This window comes from Psammomys obesus, unplaced genomic scaffold (genome assembly GCF_907164565.1).
Source record: "Psammomys obesus unplaced genomic scaffold, mPsaObe1.curated_primary_1811, whole genome shotgun sequence".
In the NCBI taxonomy this organism is placed as follows: domain Eukaryota; kingdom Metazoa; phylum Chordata; class Mammalia; order Rodentia; family Muridae; genus Psammomys; species Psammomys obesus.
This window is the reverse complement of record NW_026593286.1, coordinates 13,435,721-13,454,783: the sequence shown is the minus strand read 5'-3', so window position 1 is coordinate 13,454,783 and position 19,063 is coordinate 13,435,721. Positions and strand designations below refer to the sequence as shown.

The window sequence follows — 19,063 nt, the reverse complement described above, 5'->3', positions numbered from 1 at the left end:
ACTGCCCACATTCTCTAAATCAAAAGCAAAATGAAATGAAACAGGACTTTATCAAAAACAGGATGTGGCCTTTCATCACATTTCAGCAACTCTGGCATCTTACCTGCTGATGCTTTGATCATGTAGCCCCCCTTTTCCTCACCGGGAGGCACATCAAGCAGCTGCATAATTCTGTCCAGCAGCCCATGAATGATCTCAAACCCAGGATTCTTGTTGTAATAAACAGCACAGAGATGCCTGCAGTTTTTTGCACCCACATCTAGAAAAGCAAAAACAATTGGTCATCATGTCACATTAGCCATTTATTTAAGCAACTTGACAAAGTTAACAGGAAGAGATAACAGATTATTTGACACACACAGTGAAGCAGTCAGCCTCATAAATTCATGAAAGAAAATCAAACTTTTCAGCTACCAAATTCTCAAAGGTTTTTTACTTTGATGGGGAAGACTGACTAGCTCTTATTGCTGGCCCACTACAAAACCTGCTTGTAAAACTTGCTGTAAACACTCTAGCAAAATGTACCAGTTGATGAGTTATATTTTTTTATTCATGATACCACCCAAATAATAATACTAAAGACCAACAGGGGTTTCTGCAGAACTATGTTATTTCCAATAGAGAATGAGAAACATAGACAGGGGTGAAGTGCAGCACCATTGCTTCTCAGAGCACACTGGCGGCTGTGAGAATGTGTTCTGTGCAGGCTTACATTAATGAAAAGAGCAAACACAGTAAGACAAGCAAGCAGAAACCTGGGGACAGTGCTATGCACTGAGCTGAGGAATTTGCTCTACACTTAGCTCCTTTTTTAAAGAGGAGGCCAACAAGTTAGGAAAGAGACCAAACTAAATTGTGACTAAAATAGCTGCATAGGTTGGAAAACTGTGAAGCAAAACAAAGAAGTAACTATCACCAAAGTTAGAGAGAGGGTGCCCCAGGACAGGGAAGGCACTGGAGCAAAAGCATCACACCAGACACTGCAGATCCCAGCAGCACTCCTTCACTTAGCCAGGTGGTAGTTACAGTATGGTTTGCTTTATACTTTTCAAAAAGCTGGATGTTATATATGTGAGGCGTGTGTGTGTGTGTGTGTGTGTGTGTGTGTGTGTGTGTGTGTATGGTGTATACACAGACACAATTAAAATTTGGAATGAAGGGGCTGGACAACTGACTCAGTAGTTAAGAGCACTTGTTGCTCTTGTAGAGGAAGAAGGTTCGATTCCTAGCACCCACACATGTCAGCTTACAACCATCCATAACAGCAGTTCCTGCCAATCTGACCCATCTTCTGATCTCCAAAGGCACCAGGCATGCATGTGATGCACAGACATACATGCAAGCAAAATGCTCATACACATAAAACCTAAAAAATACTTTTTTGAAATGGAAGAAGTAAAACAAAGAATATGAATCAATCCCAAAGACATTGTGCCAGGAGAAATAAGCTAGTCAATCATGTAGGTCAAGCCTCCATGATTCCATATATGAGGTATTGAAGGCTTTTGCTTTTTGATATGACTGAAAACAGAACCATGTGTGTACAATGGAAGGACATTACTATGAGCTATACTCTCACCCATACCTCACAGAAAAAGAAATGGGAAGGTGGCTGTCAGAGCTGGCGAGAAGAAAAGTGGAGAAATGCCATTCATTGGTCACAGGATTACAGCCATGTATGATAAAAAGTTCTAGTGATCTACACAGAATGCATAGAGGTGCTGCTGTGCTGTACATAGAACAGCTTACTAAGAAGATAGCTTGTATCTGCATTTTAAACCACAATAATTTTGTACAGTGTGTAAAGAATCAGAACTACATAATTTAGCTATAATCATAACCTCCATGCATGGGGAAAGCACTCAAAGAAACAGATTAATGTTAACTGGTTATGTTTGAATACAGTAATGTTTCTACTTTTGACTATTTCAAAATCTTTCAATCATTAATATATATTATAGTCTATAAAAATAAGACAAACTACAAGGGAACGGCAGTACACATCTTTAACCCCAGCACTCGGGAGGCATTGGCAGGACGATCTCTGTGAGTTTGAGGGCAGCCTGGTCTACAGAACAAGTTCCGGGACAGCCAGGTCTACACAGAGAAACCTTGTCTCAATGGCCTGCCAAAAAAAAAAAACAAAGTAAGACCCACCACCTGAGATAAACCCCAGTGAATACCTGGATAATAAACCAGGATATAAACAGGGAGACTCTACTCACAGATCAAACCTTCGCAAACTGTCAACGATTTTAACAAGCAGAAAATTCTCAGAGGCACCATACTGAATGAAAGAGGCTAGCTGCAGAAGGCTCCATTCTTGCCATGGTGGAAAAAGCAGATTTTAAGTAACTCAGACTAGATGGTAGTTGTATAAAGTAAAATGTAGGGGAAATGTGACTAAAATGGGAAAATATGGAGGATTTTCAGGGTGATGCTGTTAAGGATTTCAGGGTGGTGGTTTAAAAAGTACACGGCAATTAAAGGAAGATTTAAAGTCAACAGCATCACTTAACTTTAATACTAGCATATAACTTAAGTATGCCCCGACCCTTAAACTAGAGACATAGAGCTCTAATACATATTCTGAATGCATTTGGCCTCACTCTGCTTTTTAAATTAGTAGAAAAGAGAGAAGATAATGCCTATCTTGGGAAATAAAGTGAAAACGGCAAGCTGCTTCTCCTATGCCCATGGACTGAATAAAAGCTGTGGAGGCACAGCTTTTCCATACGTAAGAGCTACTAGCCACGGCTGGCACAAATGGCTTTTTATCATTCACACAGCCAAATACTGTGGCATTCATACTACTGGTAAGCTCTGATCAGGTACTGAGTACATATCAGGCAACCACCAGTGCCATTTTTTTAGCTCGAGACACTACGCAGCAAGGGTTACTACTGCTATGAAACAGATGGAGAGGCCAAACCTCAAGGCAGTTAAGTAAAGTTGCCCGAAGTCAAGCTAACTAGCTTGGGCTAATCGCTATCAACTCCACAGCTATGAAGTTACAAACCAGGACTTGCTCAAGACTGACTAACCCCACCCTCTCTCCACCGCTCTACAGAGTGCCGTCAAAGACTCAGAAGGGAAGGGAAACAGTCTAAGGGTAAACTCACGCACGGCCATATAGCAGCTTCATACAGTCAAAGATGTGCATTCCTGAAACATTTTTGCTACAAAGAACAGATGTTTTACTTCTCCAAAGTTTTGCGATTTTTAAACTTTTCATTTAAGGCACTGAAATAAATTATTTTTTAAAATCTGGAATTTGTGTCCATCAACAGTATTTTAATTTATGGAGACATCTGAAAGACTCTACCTAGCAGTGTTTCAAAGCAGACACTAAGACTTAATTTATGGAGAGTATATTCTGAGTAAACTTGTAACTAAATGTTCTCGTCATTTAACACTTCTTCATACGTGCTACGCTTGAGACACACCAGTTTTCCTGAGACAGTAATGGTCAATGGCACTAGAGAGCTCACAAAAACTAAACATTTATTTTCTGCATACATAACTAAAGTGTGGAAAAAGAAGTAAGCACATGGAAGCAACTACCACACCAGGCTGGGAGCACAGACGGACCACATTCCAAGGCAACATAAGGGATGGCTGAGGACGATGTGCTCAGGATGGTGTGAGGCTGCCATGCTGCTACCCCGTGCCATTGTGTCTGTCTTCAAGGACCAAGAACTCTGCTAGCTGAAGTCTATAATCAAAGGTGCAAGGGTAAGAATCAATATTAAAGTCAGGCAGGCATAAATGCCGGGTGAAACGGCAGCATGCATAACTAAAATGAGAGGCCTAATTCTGCTGCAAAAATATGAACACACACACACACACACACACACACACACACACACACACACACAGTCTCTCTCTCCTGAAGGGAAAAAAATTAAATGAAACAGAACTAAATTATCCCTTTCATACTACTGACTTGCTTCTGGGTATTCCTGCCATGTGGTACCCATTTGTTGGTGTCACATGCTTCCACTTTAACACACAGGCACGTATTGAAACTACTTTGTAGTTCCATATTCACTGTGAGAGAACAGGCCAAGAGTAAGGCCACCATTCAGAGAGCTTACCGATGCAAATGAGAAGCCGCTTTATTTTAGTAACCTTTGCCTTGGACTACTTTTTCCTAATCTCCAAATTATTTAAAGTGCACCTTTCTGATAACAGTAAAATATCTAGATCACAATCAGAGAAATTTTTTTTAAAGCAAATGATATGCTTTGAGTGGTTATAGCAAAAACATTTACAGTAAAAAATAAAAATAAAAATAAAAACTTAGTAGAGCTGGGGACATGGCTCAGTTGAGAGTGCTTGCCTAACACTGCATGGTAGCACATGCCTGACTGGAAGATCAGAAGTTCAAGGTCATCGTTGGCTACACAGTGAGTCTGAAGCTATCCTAGGCTATGTGAGACCCTGTCTCCAAAAAGATAAAAATTACAATTACAGTTTATTTCATTTAAGAAAGGCTTCAGGATGTGTCTAGCATATATGAGAAGCAATAAGCTAATTTGTAGGTTTAATTCTGCAGTAGGCTTACGAAAGGGCACTGACTTTTAGGACTATGTATCAGCTCCTCCCTTAGGTGTCTCCTCCCCACCTCACCACTGCTTTTTTTAACATTTACTAAGGGTACCACCCCCTCTGGGTTTGTTTCTGTATATTTTTGTTAAAACATTCCTCACCCTCGATTCCCATCACCGAACAACAGAAAAATGGCCAGGTATGCTATAACTGTCATCTCTTACCCTTCTGCACAGAAAGGCCACATTACATCACAGGAAGTAAAGACTGCATGCCACAAAGTAAGAACTATTTAGATTTCATGCCAAAGCTAGGGTTTGTTGGAAATGCCTTAGTTCTTTATAACTCAGTTAACAGACCTCTTGTGTCATGCCATCAAACAATTCTGCTTTTTAAATGGGCCTGCCAAGTATGTCAGCCTAAATTATCCGTGTATTTCACAGACTTCAAAGTACTGCCTGGAGAGAGCTGATCTAAACCACCCAAAGGAGGATAGATGCAGTTCTGTGAGCTAAAAGAATACAACAAATGACTTTTTTTTTTTTTTTAAGGAAAAGAAAAGAGAATGGTATATGCTGACCCTAGCACGTGACTCTTATATATACTCTAGGCTTTGGCACAGGCTCCCGAGCAGTGCAGATCCTGTTGCACCAATGATTAGAGGGGAATTAGTGGTTTCTGGTGATAATTTCACCCAGGGCACAGAGTCTTCCATATGCTCACATCCACCCAGATGCTTAAATAAAGATGCTGTCAGAACGAAAGTGGATGGAGAGAACAAATAAAGCTTCTAGAATAATCAAGGTCTGATACTGTGCTCCGGCTGGAGATATTACCAATCAGCCAGACTCAGAAAACAAGTCACATCACCTTCGCTTCTAAATCTATCCTATCCAGCAGTGTTTTCAACACTAGCACCCACAAAACCATAACTCAAGCTGCAAACCCGTCTCTTAAAGAATTGTAGCACACTCTAAATGACTCACAAAAGTGCCAAGAAGCCCACGAAAACAAAGTACCTTGAAAAACCACAGCTAATATGGAAACAAGAACCCTGATATACTTCTGATAGAACTGTAAGTTAGTACAGCAAAAATAAATAAAACAAAGACATGGAAATGGAAGACAGACTAGACCAGGAGATCAGCAGCAATGAGACAGGGACAAGAATTAGTGGTATGAAGATGACAAAAAGCACATTACACACACATGAAGATGGCATGAAAGTCAACAGGGTGCCTTTCATCCCAGCACTTGGGAGGCAAAGGCAGTCAGATTTGAGGACAGCCTGGTCTACATAGCAAGTTCCAACCAAGCCAGAGGTACTTATTTCAAGAAAAAGAAAGAAAACAAAATGGCATAGTGAAGTCTACTTTATAGGCATAATTAATATATGCAATGTAGTAACATATGAAATGTATATTTATACGTATGCATATATAACTATATGGTAGCTCACGTTAACATTTAATCCTACCCCTCAGGAGGTGGAAGCAGGGAGTTTGAAGTCAGTCAAGGTCACACAGCACAACAATAACAGTCAAAAATAGTAGAAAATAATTCACTAAATTATCAAATATTTAAATGTGTACACCTAGGAACTGGCAAGTTGTTATTTCTAAAAATGTGTTTATACAAGGGAAAATGATACTAATTGCAAGACATACTTTAGGAAAGGTCTCATAACAATTCATCCTCATTGTGTTTCCATATGGTAAAATATTATGTAGCGGTTAAAGATGAGCTCAAAAGTATTCATTCATATAGACCAGGCCAAGCGGAACCACATCTGTGCAAGCTATAAAAACATCACCTTTCTCTACAGCAGCACACGGAAGGATAAACTACGGCTGCAGACACACAGGGCACCGGCAGTGAATTCTAGGTGTGGAGTGAGGGAGAAGTTAAAGATCTTTTTTTTTTTTCTAATTAAAAAAAGTTAAAGATCTTTTTTTAATCAAATAAAAAGAACAAAATTCTTACATCACGACATATATTCATGAAAGCTTAAGAATATTATAAATATATGTTCAATCATAAAAAAATCAACAACTTTCCTAAAATAGTTCTATATTACAGCACTAAAATAAACAATTTTCTTCTAAAATGATGATGAAAAGCCAAGAAACAAATGTGAAATGAAATCTCTAAAATTCTCAATGCATTCAAGGAAAAAAATTATATTTCTGAGGGTTGGCTTTTATTTAGTTAATATAAACCTGGAATGGATTTTTATCTATTAAAAAAATACAGCACTGGATGCATGACAAGACACATTATACTCACGTTAGCAGATCTTAACTATGTGGAACCAAGCACACTAAAATAACTTTTTATATTAAAAATGATATATTTACACAGCTAAGATGCCATCTCATATGCGAAGGATGCTACTTCAAAAACTGTTAACGTCAGTCTCCTCCATGTTTTTTGAATTATTAATTGGAAATTCTACATGCCAAAAATATGAAATGTTGAAATTAAATTAATCCAGACTGATGACATAAGCCCTCTTCAGAAAATCTCATTCCACATGTGGATGCTGAATAATATTCCATTATCTGAGGCTCCAGAATTGATGGACAATGTCTCAGAAGATAGGTATTCACAAGCCTATAATAAAATGCTTTTCTTGAGTCTTTATCAAGCACATAAGTATACAAAAATTTATAGAGACCCAATTCCTTATTTTATTCATTTATGTCTATTTTTTGTCATGCTGGGTATTGAACCCAAGGCCATATGCATACTCCTACACTGAATATTCTCCAGCACAAGTGAGATAAACACTAACAAACCCACACACAAAGACCAAACAATTATGTTCTATGGCAGCCATGGTGCTCTAGGGAGGAAGAAGAAACAAGAACTCTGAAACAGATCTTGCAATGAAAGGCCTAAAACCCAAATTCTTTTATTTCCACATCCATTTAGGAAGAGTAAGGAGAAACAGACCATCCTCTCTTAGAGACTCGTCTGGGACAATGTGAAAGTTTGGGAACTATTTAACTGTAACCTAGAGGCAGGGGGGATTGGAGTTCAAAGAAGGAGCCGCTCGGGAGGACAGAGGAAGGTCTGTGCAAGTCAAAGCTCATAGTGGTCATACTTCAAGAAGCCACCTTGAGCCCCGTGTGAGTGTTCTAACCCACTCCACTCAGCACAGCAATGACTGAAGTTCTGAAATGCTGTTGCTGAAACCAAGTGTGGGACTCAAAGAGTTGGCCACAGATGCACATCGGCTGATCTCACCCTGCTGATAGAAATCACCCAAAACCCTTCACTAAGCCAGGCTCATGCAGGTCCTTAGACTCTTGCTCCTTTAACCATCTTTGTCCTAGAGATCTGTTCTCTCTGCCATCTCAGTGAGATTCTAGGTATGCTGGTGGCTTCCATGAGCACTGAGAAAAGAACCCTGATTGCAGAATTCAATTGTGTTTAAAAAGTGGGAAGGCTGGATTGTGCAGAATGAGCTAGCTTTTCCAGGCAGGCAATCTTTTTTTGCTCATTCCTGCAGTTTTTCTGGCTTTTAAAAACATTTTATTTACAGTTTGGCTATTCCTGACATTGAAATGAATGAGCTATTAACGTCTGAAACCAACCAGTAACGTACACAGCGGCCCTGCATGCTCTCACTGCTACCCTCCCTGCTACAAAACTGAAAAACTTACCCTACGGCGGAGTCTGTACTCAGTTTCTTGTTCCAAAAACACATGCCACTCTGTCCAACAAAAGGGATAAATCAGCTTCGTCCCCTGAGTCATGACTAATTTTTAAAAGTGTTACAGCAACTTCGGATCTTGAGGCTTAACAAATGTAGTGCTGGCGCAGCCTCAAACAGGCCGAATGTGGCTGATTTACAGTGGACGTCTTAATGCTTGGAAAGTGTGCCTGACTCGGTTTCAAAACTGGCAGCCAACAGCCTCATTCGTCATGATGGGCAGTGAGAGCAGCCCATGCTAGAATGAAATGTCCGAGTAGGTCAAGCAGGAAAGTGGGAGCTGTCTTTTGTCTGCTCTCAGAGGAACTCGGGTCAGAGAGGAAAACACGGAAATCCACAGAAGATTCCATTTTCATTTTTATTCTGGAAGCTATTTTTGCCAAGAAGATACTAATATGAGGTTTAGGAGTGCCAGGGTTTTCTCAAAATTGCTGGCATTTTCTGCATTCCCAGGGCACTTTGCAAATTCCCTCCAAACGGAACATGGCTAAGCTGGGTAGCCAGTGAGTTCTGCCAGTCTCTGCTTCCTAGCCTTGATATGACAGGCATATGTTGCCACGCTTGGTTGTTCACGGGGGTGCTGAGGATCGAAGTAGTTTCTTCGGTTCTATCACATAATGAATGAGATCACCTGTTGTGCTTGCCACACGTCTCACTCTCTTGAACCCCGTAATTTGGGGAAATTTAAAAAGTTTCACGTAAGAACACATGGCTAGCATGCATCTAAGCAAGAGATGACAACTTTTAAAAAAGGCACACTAAATTACTCCACAAATATTTCTGTAATTGATTGATTGACGTATTTTTTTACTGCTATGCCAGTGTAGTTTTTACTCTGTAGACGCTGACAGAATCTATGCTGAGGATCTTCCAGGCAGGTGGCTCTGATATCCAATTTTAGTATTCCTTAGTAGGGTACAGCCTAGCACTTCTTCCGGGGCTGCGTCACCCAGATCCACTCAAGTCTGAACACTGTCTTCCCGCCTTGTGAGCTTTAGTATCGAGGCTGTGACGTGCAGCCTCCCCGGAGGAGGGCAGCTGTTCACTATCAAGCCTGCGGGCTTCAAGAGCAGCCTCACCGTTCGGGTCACTGCCCAGCCTGCCCAGCCTGCCCAGCCTCTGCCCGGCCTGCCCAGCCTCTGCCAGGTCTGCCCAGCCTCTGCCCAGCCTCTCATCCCACACAGCAACAATGGCAACAGGATCTTTGAGTGCAAGGTGGTGATTTATTTTTAAAAGTCTTATATCAGAATGGTTTGGGTTTCTCATAAGGAAGAAAAACACAAAAAAAGAAAATCTAATAGCACAGAGTACCTTAAAGATTAGGATAAAAAAATAAAATCAAGCCCCATTGTTTCAGCAAAGCACAGTAATAGTACTGGCCACCCTGGCTTTTAAGCATTATGGCAGAAAAAGGACATAAGCCAAGGTCCAGCAGCATCTGGCCCCAAGACGGCCAGACCTCTAACAAAAGCAGCAGTCATCACTTACTGTGTGGCTGACACTTTCCAAATGCAGTTTCATCAAAGCCTAATAATACAACTAATAAAGTAAGTGATGTCATTACCCCATTGTACAGATGAGAAAACAGCCACCGAGTTCAAAACCATGACTAAAACTCAAACCTTGTGGCTGGAGCCTGCAGAACCTGACCTCCCTGCTGCCTCCCCTACAAATGCTGCAGACCCTTTCCTGTAGGCCAGATAACTAGGAGGGAGACCGAATGCACTGATTTAGAGTACTGCATCCGAAAAGGTTTTGTTATGCAGTAAGACCCAGGCCTACCTAAACAGAAAACATACTCCATCTTAATGAAAGGAAACAGTTTCCTGATCGTAGATCCAGTGAGCAATTTACTTCCCTTCACTTTTCAAATGCTCCTGATACAATAGAAAATGCTAAAGAAGTAAGAACAAGCAAATGCAAGGCAATGGGTAAATGTGTTCAGACAAAAACAAACCATGGACAGAACAGTAAGATGGTTTCAACTAAGACAGACACAGCAGTGGTCGGCTATAGAGAAGTTCTCCCTGATGAGAAAAAGCACAACAGAAGTACAAATGTCTGAGCTAAAACAAACAGCAACAAAATCCACCTCAGACACAAACACCGAGAGTTGAAACACAAACATGTATTATTCCATGGCCATAGCCAAACTCCGTAGCAAGTGTGAGACCCACAGCTGCCCCTCACTCTCACCTCCCAGACCGTGAGTACACCCAGGCCTGCAGAGCCATTAGGGAGCCCTGTCGGTTGCTGAAAAGGGCCCAATGCTGAAAAAGCATTACAAAACTTTTGAGGAAACACAGCGTGATGACCTTAATCCTATACTTGTAATGATGAGCACACCATAGAGGATCAAGACAATATGAAGCTCAAAGAACACATGTGGAAGGAAACAAAGAACTAGGTCAGCGTCACCCTACACTCTCAGTATCTACACCAGTGCAAAAACTGAGCAAATCCTCAAAATTCTTTGCAGCTGACACTAAAAACTGTTTTCTACTTTTTAGTATAGATTTGCCACCTCAAGAAAATTCTACAGACTACAGCCTGGAGTTAAGAACCACTCCTAACCGTAAGGACTGATGTATGAGATCAAAAGACCAATAAGGGCTGTCAGCAAAGCGGTCACTTGAGGCACTGCTCACTCAGGGGCGACAGCACTCACAGGTCTAGACAATCAATTGAACCCGAGTTTGCATTAAAAAGACAGACTTCCAGAAACACCAGGCTTCCAAAACTCCTAAATTTGTATTTATTAAACAACCATGCATTCCAAGTGTTAGACCAAAACCCTGCTATACTATAACAAGTACTTTGAACTTAAGTACCTTAAAAGGAAAAACTGTAAAACACATTCACAATTACCATCTCAAGTGCTGGGCAATCAAAGCCCGAACAGAATGCCATACCACGAATATCACAGTGTATAGAAAAAATTTTTCCAAGTATTATTATTATTATTCTGCTTCTGTTTCCTCCTCCTCCTCTTCTTCCTCTCCCTCCTTCTTCCCCATGCCCAGAGGGTTGAGATGAGCTGAGGGAGCCATGCATGCCCATGTCATGAACTACCACTGAATTACATTTCCTGCCCTCTATGGTGCTTTTTAAGGTGAAGCTTCAACAGGGCTCCTAATAATTACTAAATTCTTGATGAAAATATGTTTTCCATTCCAGGAAACAAAAGACACAGCAACCAAAGCCTAGAATCTGCTAGGATGCAGATTCAAATAAGTTAGTCATTAAAAGAGATTTACTACAGGAAAGGGCCTGGGACACTTAAATAGGATATTTGGTAAGAAGTATGACAACGATTTTATTTAACAACCAACAACAGAGCTGTGGCGGGGCTTAGTTTTAGAATTACCAAATCAAGGGTGTGCTTACAATGATGTACTAACTCAGATTTACCCTAAAATTCTATGAGGAGGGTGGTAGCAATTTGGAAGAAACATAGCTGCGAGTACAGATGTAAGCATGTTAGCTTCTCTAAACAGAGCTGAAATTCATACAATAAAAAAATGCACTTGCAAATTGGAGGTAGCTCACTCTTACCTTTGCTAGAATCTTTGACTACAATATCGGAGATTTCAAACAGTTTGAGAGGAAGGGGCATCTTCCTGTTTGCTGCAATGGTCTTCAGAAGGCCAGGAAGGAGGGTAGTGCGCGCCACCTACAGGAAAGATGGGAATTCACACTGATGCAAGAACAACCAGCAAACCCAGGTAAACACAAAGCAAGACTGAGCATTCTTACCCAGGGTCTTCCTTCTTACTTAACTTCTTTAGGTGTACAGATTTTAGTATGTTTATCCTATATTGTATATCTAATATCCTCTTAGAAGTGAGTATATACCATATGTGTTTTTCTGCTTCTGGGATAACTCACTCAGGATGATCGTTTCTAGGTCCCACCATTTGCCTGCAAATTTCATGATTTCCTTGTTTTTAATTGCTGAGCAGTATTCCATTGTGTAAATGTACCACAATTTCTGTATACATTCCTCAACTGAGGGACATCTGGGTTGCTTCCAGATTCTGGCTATTATGAATACAGCTGCTATGAACATGGTTGAGCAAATGTCCTTGTTGTGTACTTGAGCATCCTTTGCATAGGATAATCATACTAAAATCTGTACACCTCAAGAAGCTAAGCAAGGAGGAGGACCCTAGATAAGATGCTCAATCCTCATTCAGAAAGGCAAACGGGATAGACATAAGAAGAAGAAGAAAACAGAGAACAGGACAGGAGCCTACCACAGAGGGCCTCTGAAAGACTCTACCTAGAAGGGTATTAAAAGCAGATGCTGAAACTACTGGGAGAAGGGTATGGGAGGAAAAGAGGGAGGGAGGGCAGGTTTGGGAGGGGACAAGGGAGGGAGATACAGTTGGGACACAAAATGAATAAACTGTAATAAATAAAAAATAAATTTTAAAAAAGAACACAAAGCAGACCCAAGCCAACTCCCTGGTTTCAAAGGAAAACACTTTTAGAAATGGCTACACCTTAAATGTCTGAGTCATTTTAAATTTTCAAATCCAATTCACTAAAAGAGCTGAAAATATTCTCCATTCCAAATTAACAAAATAAACACCAATAAATATTATTAAAAATAAAGTGAAAAACAACTCAATGATTGGTTGCTTCATTATAGTTTTTAAAACTAAACTGGGTTTTCAAGGTTACATGTATGCCAATTTTTATAGCCTGTCTTCTTCCACAAAGTAATTTAAGTAGCCCAGGCTGGACTTCCAAATGCTCACATTCAGCTTATAACTGGTTCTTACAGGCTTTGAGCTAGGTGGCTCAATTACTCTTACTGAATTTTCCACTGCATAATTAAATTTTTCTTACCAGTCTCAGCTTCTTCTCTTTCTCATCCATTTTAGCAAATGTAAAATAAATACATAAATGGAGTTTTCTGATCCTGACATGGTTGAAAGGCATATAATCCCAGCACTTGGAAGGCTAGAGAGTGAGATTGTGAGTTCAAGGCTAGCTTGAGCAACATCGTTTAAGCCAGTCTGAGTTGTCTAGCTTCCAGCTCGCCATGGTGGCGCACATGGAATCCCAGCACTTGGGAAGCTGGGGATGAAGACTATCACAAGCTCATGATCAGTCTGGGATATTTAGGGAGTACTGGGCCAGCAAGTCTCTCTCTCAAATAGAGCAGCAAAATGGTTTCCTTACATGTAGCTGCTAAACCTTCCTATCTCTTACACTCTAGTTCCCTCCTTTCTACCGAGGATGTGTTCCAAGATGCTGCAGTAATATTGGAAACCAAGCTCCATTCATATGTACCTATGATAACAGTGTACATGCTGGGCACAATAAGAGACCAGTTGTGACTAACAATATACTGTAATGAGAGCTAGTCAACACAATCTCTTTTCAAGATATCTTAGTAATCTCATATTATTTTGGGATCTTGGATTTGTTTGTTTGTTTTTAGCCCCATACATTACAAATTTTTATCTTTTAAAAGAAGTATTTACTGTTTGACCTATCAACCGTGTGAGGTCCAGGGATCAGACTGAGGTTGTCAAGCTTGCTGGAAAACAACCATTGAGCCAACTGCCAGCTCAAGCAACTACTTTTAAAGATAACTTTTCTCTAAGTAAATGTGCTGGTACCTGTCTGTAATCCCAGCCCCTGGAGGTAGAAGCATGAGGACCAGGAATTTTCAAGGTCATCATCAGCTTCATAACAGATAAAGGCCTAAGCTAAATAAGCTTCTTAGTCAGGGTTTCTATTGCTCTAGTAAACACCATGACCAAAAGCAACTTGGGACAGAAAGGGTTTATTTCATTTTACAATTCCAGTTAATAGCCCATTGCTGAGGGAAATCAGGACAGGAACTCAAGTACAGCAGGAACCTGGAGGCAGGAGCTGAAGCAGAAGCCATTGATGGAAGAAAGCTGCTTACTAGCATGTTCCTCATGGCTTGCTCAACTTGCCTTCCTATAGCACCTAGAACCAGGAGTAACACCACCCACAGTGAAATGGGCCCTCCCCCATCAATCACCAATCAAGAAAAAGCACCATAGGCCAATCTGACAGGAGCATTTTCTCCATTGAAGATCCAAAACAAACAAACAAACAAAAAAACTTCTCTCAATTTTTTAAAGTTTTTTCAGTTTTTTTTAATTTTTTTTAAGTTTGTCACCCTCCTTAGTATAATGGTAAATATCCCTCCCTTTGTACAGATAACCCCTACTTGTTTAGTTAAAAAAACATTAGCAATATAAAATTTTAAAACCTAAATCTGGTCAAACTTCTAGATCTAACTATTAACTAATGGTAAATATAGTTGACCACTGAGATAAATTCACCTACAGAACAAACGCCCCATGTTTTTTTTTAACAAATAAAGTGAAAGAAAGGAGGTGCATGTGAAAGACTATGGGATGTGGAGTGAATTATGGACTAATAACCTATAGAGTAAGCTTAGGCAATCCATCAACTTTAATGCAGAGCCTCAAGTGAATCCCAAATTAGAAAGAAAAACTACAGCTGGGCAGACTTACATAGTGACAACCATTTGATGACTTACTTAATATTACTGTTAACCTGGGAACAAGTGAAAATACTCTGTAACCTTGTTTATAAATTGCAATAAAAATTTACACATTATTTTCTAAATAATTTTCTCTTGCCCATTCTATAATACATCCACTGTCAGAGAAAAATTACATAGGAAAAGAACAGGCTTATATCCAAATTACAAGCCACTTTACATTTAATTTAATTTAACTATAAATAAGTACAAATCTGTCCTCTGCAGTAGTAAGGCAGAATGATTAGGTAAAGCAGAAGCTGCCAAGTCTAAAGGGCACTCTGTGTTATCTCCAATATACTTACGAAGAAATACGGACTCTTAAGTAAGCTAAGCCACAGCTATGTGTAGCAACAGCTAAGGCATTTCTGATCTGCTTTGTCTCTGTTTATATAAAGCTGAGCAGGGAGGACACAAACTCTGAAGAATATTAACAGTTACAGAAATCTTGAGAAAAACAAAATTTGTGTCACACTTGATAAAAGAAACTGGGGAAGGGGAGATACTTAGCATAAACAAGTAAAATATATTCAGATTCAATGAAAATGTGCTATGAGTAAACATTAGTATAGCTCATTTTCCACAGTGGGTAGTTCTAGAGATAAAATTCAGAGTTTTTAAGTGTGACCATTTCCAGGACTTGTAGGATTTTCTAAAAACTAACCCAGAGACTAACTTTTATACAATTGAGAACCAAGGTCCAAGGAAACTACCACGGATCACAGCTGAAGTGTGCTGTACCCTACTGTTAAGCTTCCTAAACACAGAGCATTCGGTTCTAAGATCTTGCAAGCACACAAGTCTGTATATGCAAGAAAGCAGGATTTTACATGCCTAGAGCATGTGATGGATGCCTAGAGCCATTTATTAGCAAAGTTGTCATAACTTGAAATGCACTTCTTCAGCTAATCCAGCTTCAGAATCATTTAACACTGACTACTATTAATAGTATCATTCTCATTTAACTCTTCCTAAACTCTATAGAAACTGCCAATAAACTTAGATGACAATAAAAGACACAGAAAGCATAGTCAAAAACTGGCACAATGTTTATGGAGATTCAAGAAATACATTTTAATTCATTTACTACAAACAAATGAAAAAAGAGAGGAAGCAGAGAACAGTAAGTGAATGTCAATTATGAAACAGAAAATTCAGGTAAGGTTGCTGAGCCAGCTAGCTCAAAGAATGTAAGAACAAAGAACAGCCTGAATTTGAGCACTTGGGTGTCCAACCTAGGCTATGCAGTAAGTTCCAGGCCAGTCTAAGCTACAGTGGAAGACATCGTCTCAAAGACAGGGATAATAATTAATATTATATATTTTTAAACAAGCCAACTGCATTATCTGGTTAGTAGCTAATTTGCCTACCAAGCACAAGGCTTGGGGTTCAATACTAATACATACACAGAGAAAGAGAGACAGAGGGCTGACAAGCTAACTGCAAATCATGTAAGGCAAGTCATTAAAATGTTCTAAGCACTCACTCCCAAGATATAATAACTGGAGAGTATGTTCCTAAGCCATTCACCACAAACTCAGCTTTTACCCCAATTCTCACCCACTTAATTCTTACCTGGAACTCAGCAGTTTTGGGATTACTTATGTGGACTGCCTGTGTTGCAGAGATATCCAAGCCAAGCTTATCAGCAATATCTTCTTGGGAACACTAACGACATGTAAAACAGATTAGTGCAGGGCAATGCCTAACTCAAAAGGTAAGAGTGCTTAACGCTGTCGTTCAGCTAACAGTCTCTTAGCAATGCACAGGCTCTATACAAATCAGTAAGTTAATAATAAACTAAAAATTTTACCTAATAAGTTTAACAGTTCATAATTCTTCACTCGTAATTCACCTAGCTCAGGCCCACAGAAGATGCAATTAACCATGAATTTCTCTCTATGATGAGTTGTAGCCACAACAGGGAACTAGTTTGTTTCCTGCAGAGATGGGAGTTTAACCCACAGCAGGTCCTTTTTTGTACTAGGTCCATATTTACCTTTCCAGTCCAATCTCCTGATTCCTCTGTGTGTTTTCTGAACATTTTATTTTTACCTGCCTTTACCTAAAACACTATCCCAGTACCACACACAGCCAAATCCAAAGCTCTATTAGGTGACTTCTCTTGCACCTCTTCAATAAAAGTATCCCTAGAGGGACCACTAAAAGAGTTCCCAGGGCTTTCTGACTACAAATGCAATCTCAGGTAAGTCTGCACTGACATGGGGCAAAACTGTCCCGAGGGAGGAGTCACATGCTGACTGCTGCCCACTGCTCTTTGACACACTAGCATCTAACTTCCCTTGCACATGACCCATGTAGCAGCTGGGAACAAAAAAACTACTCAATTCTTAACCCCCTACAGAAGCTAGAACAGTAGCAGAAGTTAGAACAGAACTCATTATTAGATTCAACAAACCTAATAGGATCAAGATTTAGAGAAAGTATATCTCTAATGCCAGGGTCCCCTGCAAGAGTAGTCAGTACTCTAAACCTCTGACTCATCTCTCCAGCCCCCATGACTTTCAATAGGAACTTTTAATAGGAAGCTATGTGAACCTATCCACTCTAGCCCCTCACTCCTTTTCTCCCAGACAATGAACATAAGTGTGTGACTGACAGCTGAGCAGCCTACTCAACATTACATTCTAGTTACAAGCTCTGGCTCCTAACGGTCCTGGGCTGGAATCTTGGGACTGTGGCTGCATGGGGGATGGAGGGACTGAGAGAGAAGTCATCTTGTGCAGGGCAGAGGACTGCTGTGGAGGTCAGGATCACTGCTGAGAAGAACGGGTACCACGTGCACACTGCTATCAGTGTTAAGAAAGCCCTCCCCGCAGAGCAGGCCCTGGCATGAGGCAAATTATATGCTCCTGCAAGATGCATGGGACTTAGCTATGAAACCAAAAAGCACTGATAGGCAGTGAGAACTACAAGCCAATGTTGTAACTACAGTCAGTTTGGGGAAGAAAAACAGGGTCACAAGTGGTGAAGTAGAACTTAAGAGGTTACTTCGTATTTTGTAAAGTTAAAATCTTTCAACTTTCCTATGTCACTTATATACTTTAAAAAAAACAAACACATTTCTCAATGCTAAGTTGTACATTTCAACTTGTATAAAATGGTGACTGCTCACAATTGGAAATGAATGTCTACCTATGAACGATATGGCACTCTAAGCCCAGTGTACATGAGATAAGGCCAGGGTCAAACACTAGACACCCAAAGCCCCGATTCCCATGTGCGGTGTGTGTGCGGTGTCAGCTTCCCAGCTTCCCTCAGTCTCAAGCTTCCTCATGGGTGCAGCGCATGCCAACAACAGTGCTGACTAGGAACAGGCCCTTAACTTCTCTAAAGACCAAGGACTTCAGGGCCGGGGCTGGGGACTGGGTAGACAGGCAGCTACCTCATCCACAGGTTGTTAAATCCAGCTATCTGGGATATCCGAGCCCTATGTTACGGGTACCATGGACACCCCCGGCCAGGGGAAGCCAGACAAACTGCAAGCACACTTAACTTCTTTCAGTGGTCAGCCTGAGGAGGGGGAGGGGAGCTCCTCCTGATTCTGTAATAACATTCACTTCCTGATTTAGGCCTTTTATGTCAGCTTTTCAACTCAAAGCAAATGTTTGTGAACATGTTCAAAGACAAAGAAATAAGTCTAATGTGGAACAGCTCTCAAGACCTTAACCAGGGCGGCATCTAGTGGGCACAGCCACAAGCAAATTAAGACCAAATATTCTAACCGAACAAAACTTCTTATGAAATTCATTGCGCACCTTCTACACTTACATCAAATGTAAAGCACGTGGCTATGTATCACCGGGACTTTTTGTTTCTATGACCACAAAAAGAAACACTCCCAACTTTTCTTAACTAGAAATTGTATGATCTCAAGTAACAGTTTCTCTTTAGAACCTGAAAGTTTCAGCAGTCTAGACTTCATAGATTCACATAAGGAATCACAGAACAAACAATTCAGGGATTCCTAGGAAACGCTCAGCCAGACAGAAGTGAGCTGAAGACGTACCAGAGCAAAAGTAAGCGCTTCAGTGAAGCCAGCAGCAGCCATGTCAAGTCTCAGGAGTTCTGTGAGCTTGTTGAGAGGAAACTGGGGAAAAGCAACACACCACGACATCTCAGTCAAATCTGCTTTGTTTTCTTCAACAGATTTCTACAGAGCATACCATTACAAGGAAAACTTCCCTCTCACTAGCACACTGTAAATATCACCACCA

At 40.5% G+C, this 19,063-nt stretch overlaps 1 protein-coding gene across 1 annotated transcript in view; it reads right to left on the bottom strand.

Annotated features, from left to right (window-relative positions):
* Farsb (phenylalanyl-tRNA synthetase subunit beta) overlaps window positions 1-19,063 on the bottom strand; it is a 63,241-nt gene that overhangs the window by 17,496 nt on the left and 26,682 nt on the right. The window contains exons 13-16 of the mRNA XM_055617030.1: window positions 18,856-18,936; window positions 16,401-16,493; window positions 11,825-11,942; window positions 104-259 (exon numbers count right to left, since the gene is read on the bottom strand). Coding sequence (XP_055473005.1) covers window positions 104-259; window positions 11,825-11,942; window positions 16,401-16,493; window positions 18,856-18,936 — 448 coding nt within the window. The remainder of the gene's footprint in view (window positions 1-103; window positions 260-11,824; window positions 11,943-16,400; window positions 16,494-18,855; window positions 18,937-19,063) is intronic.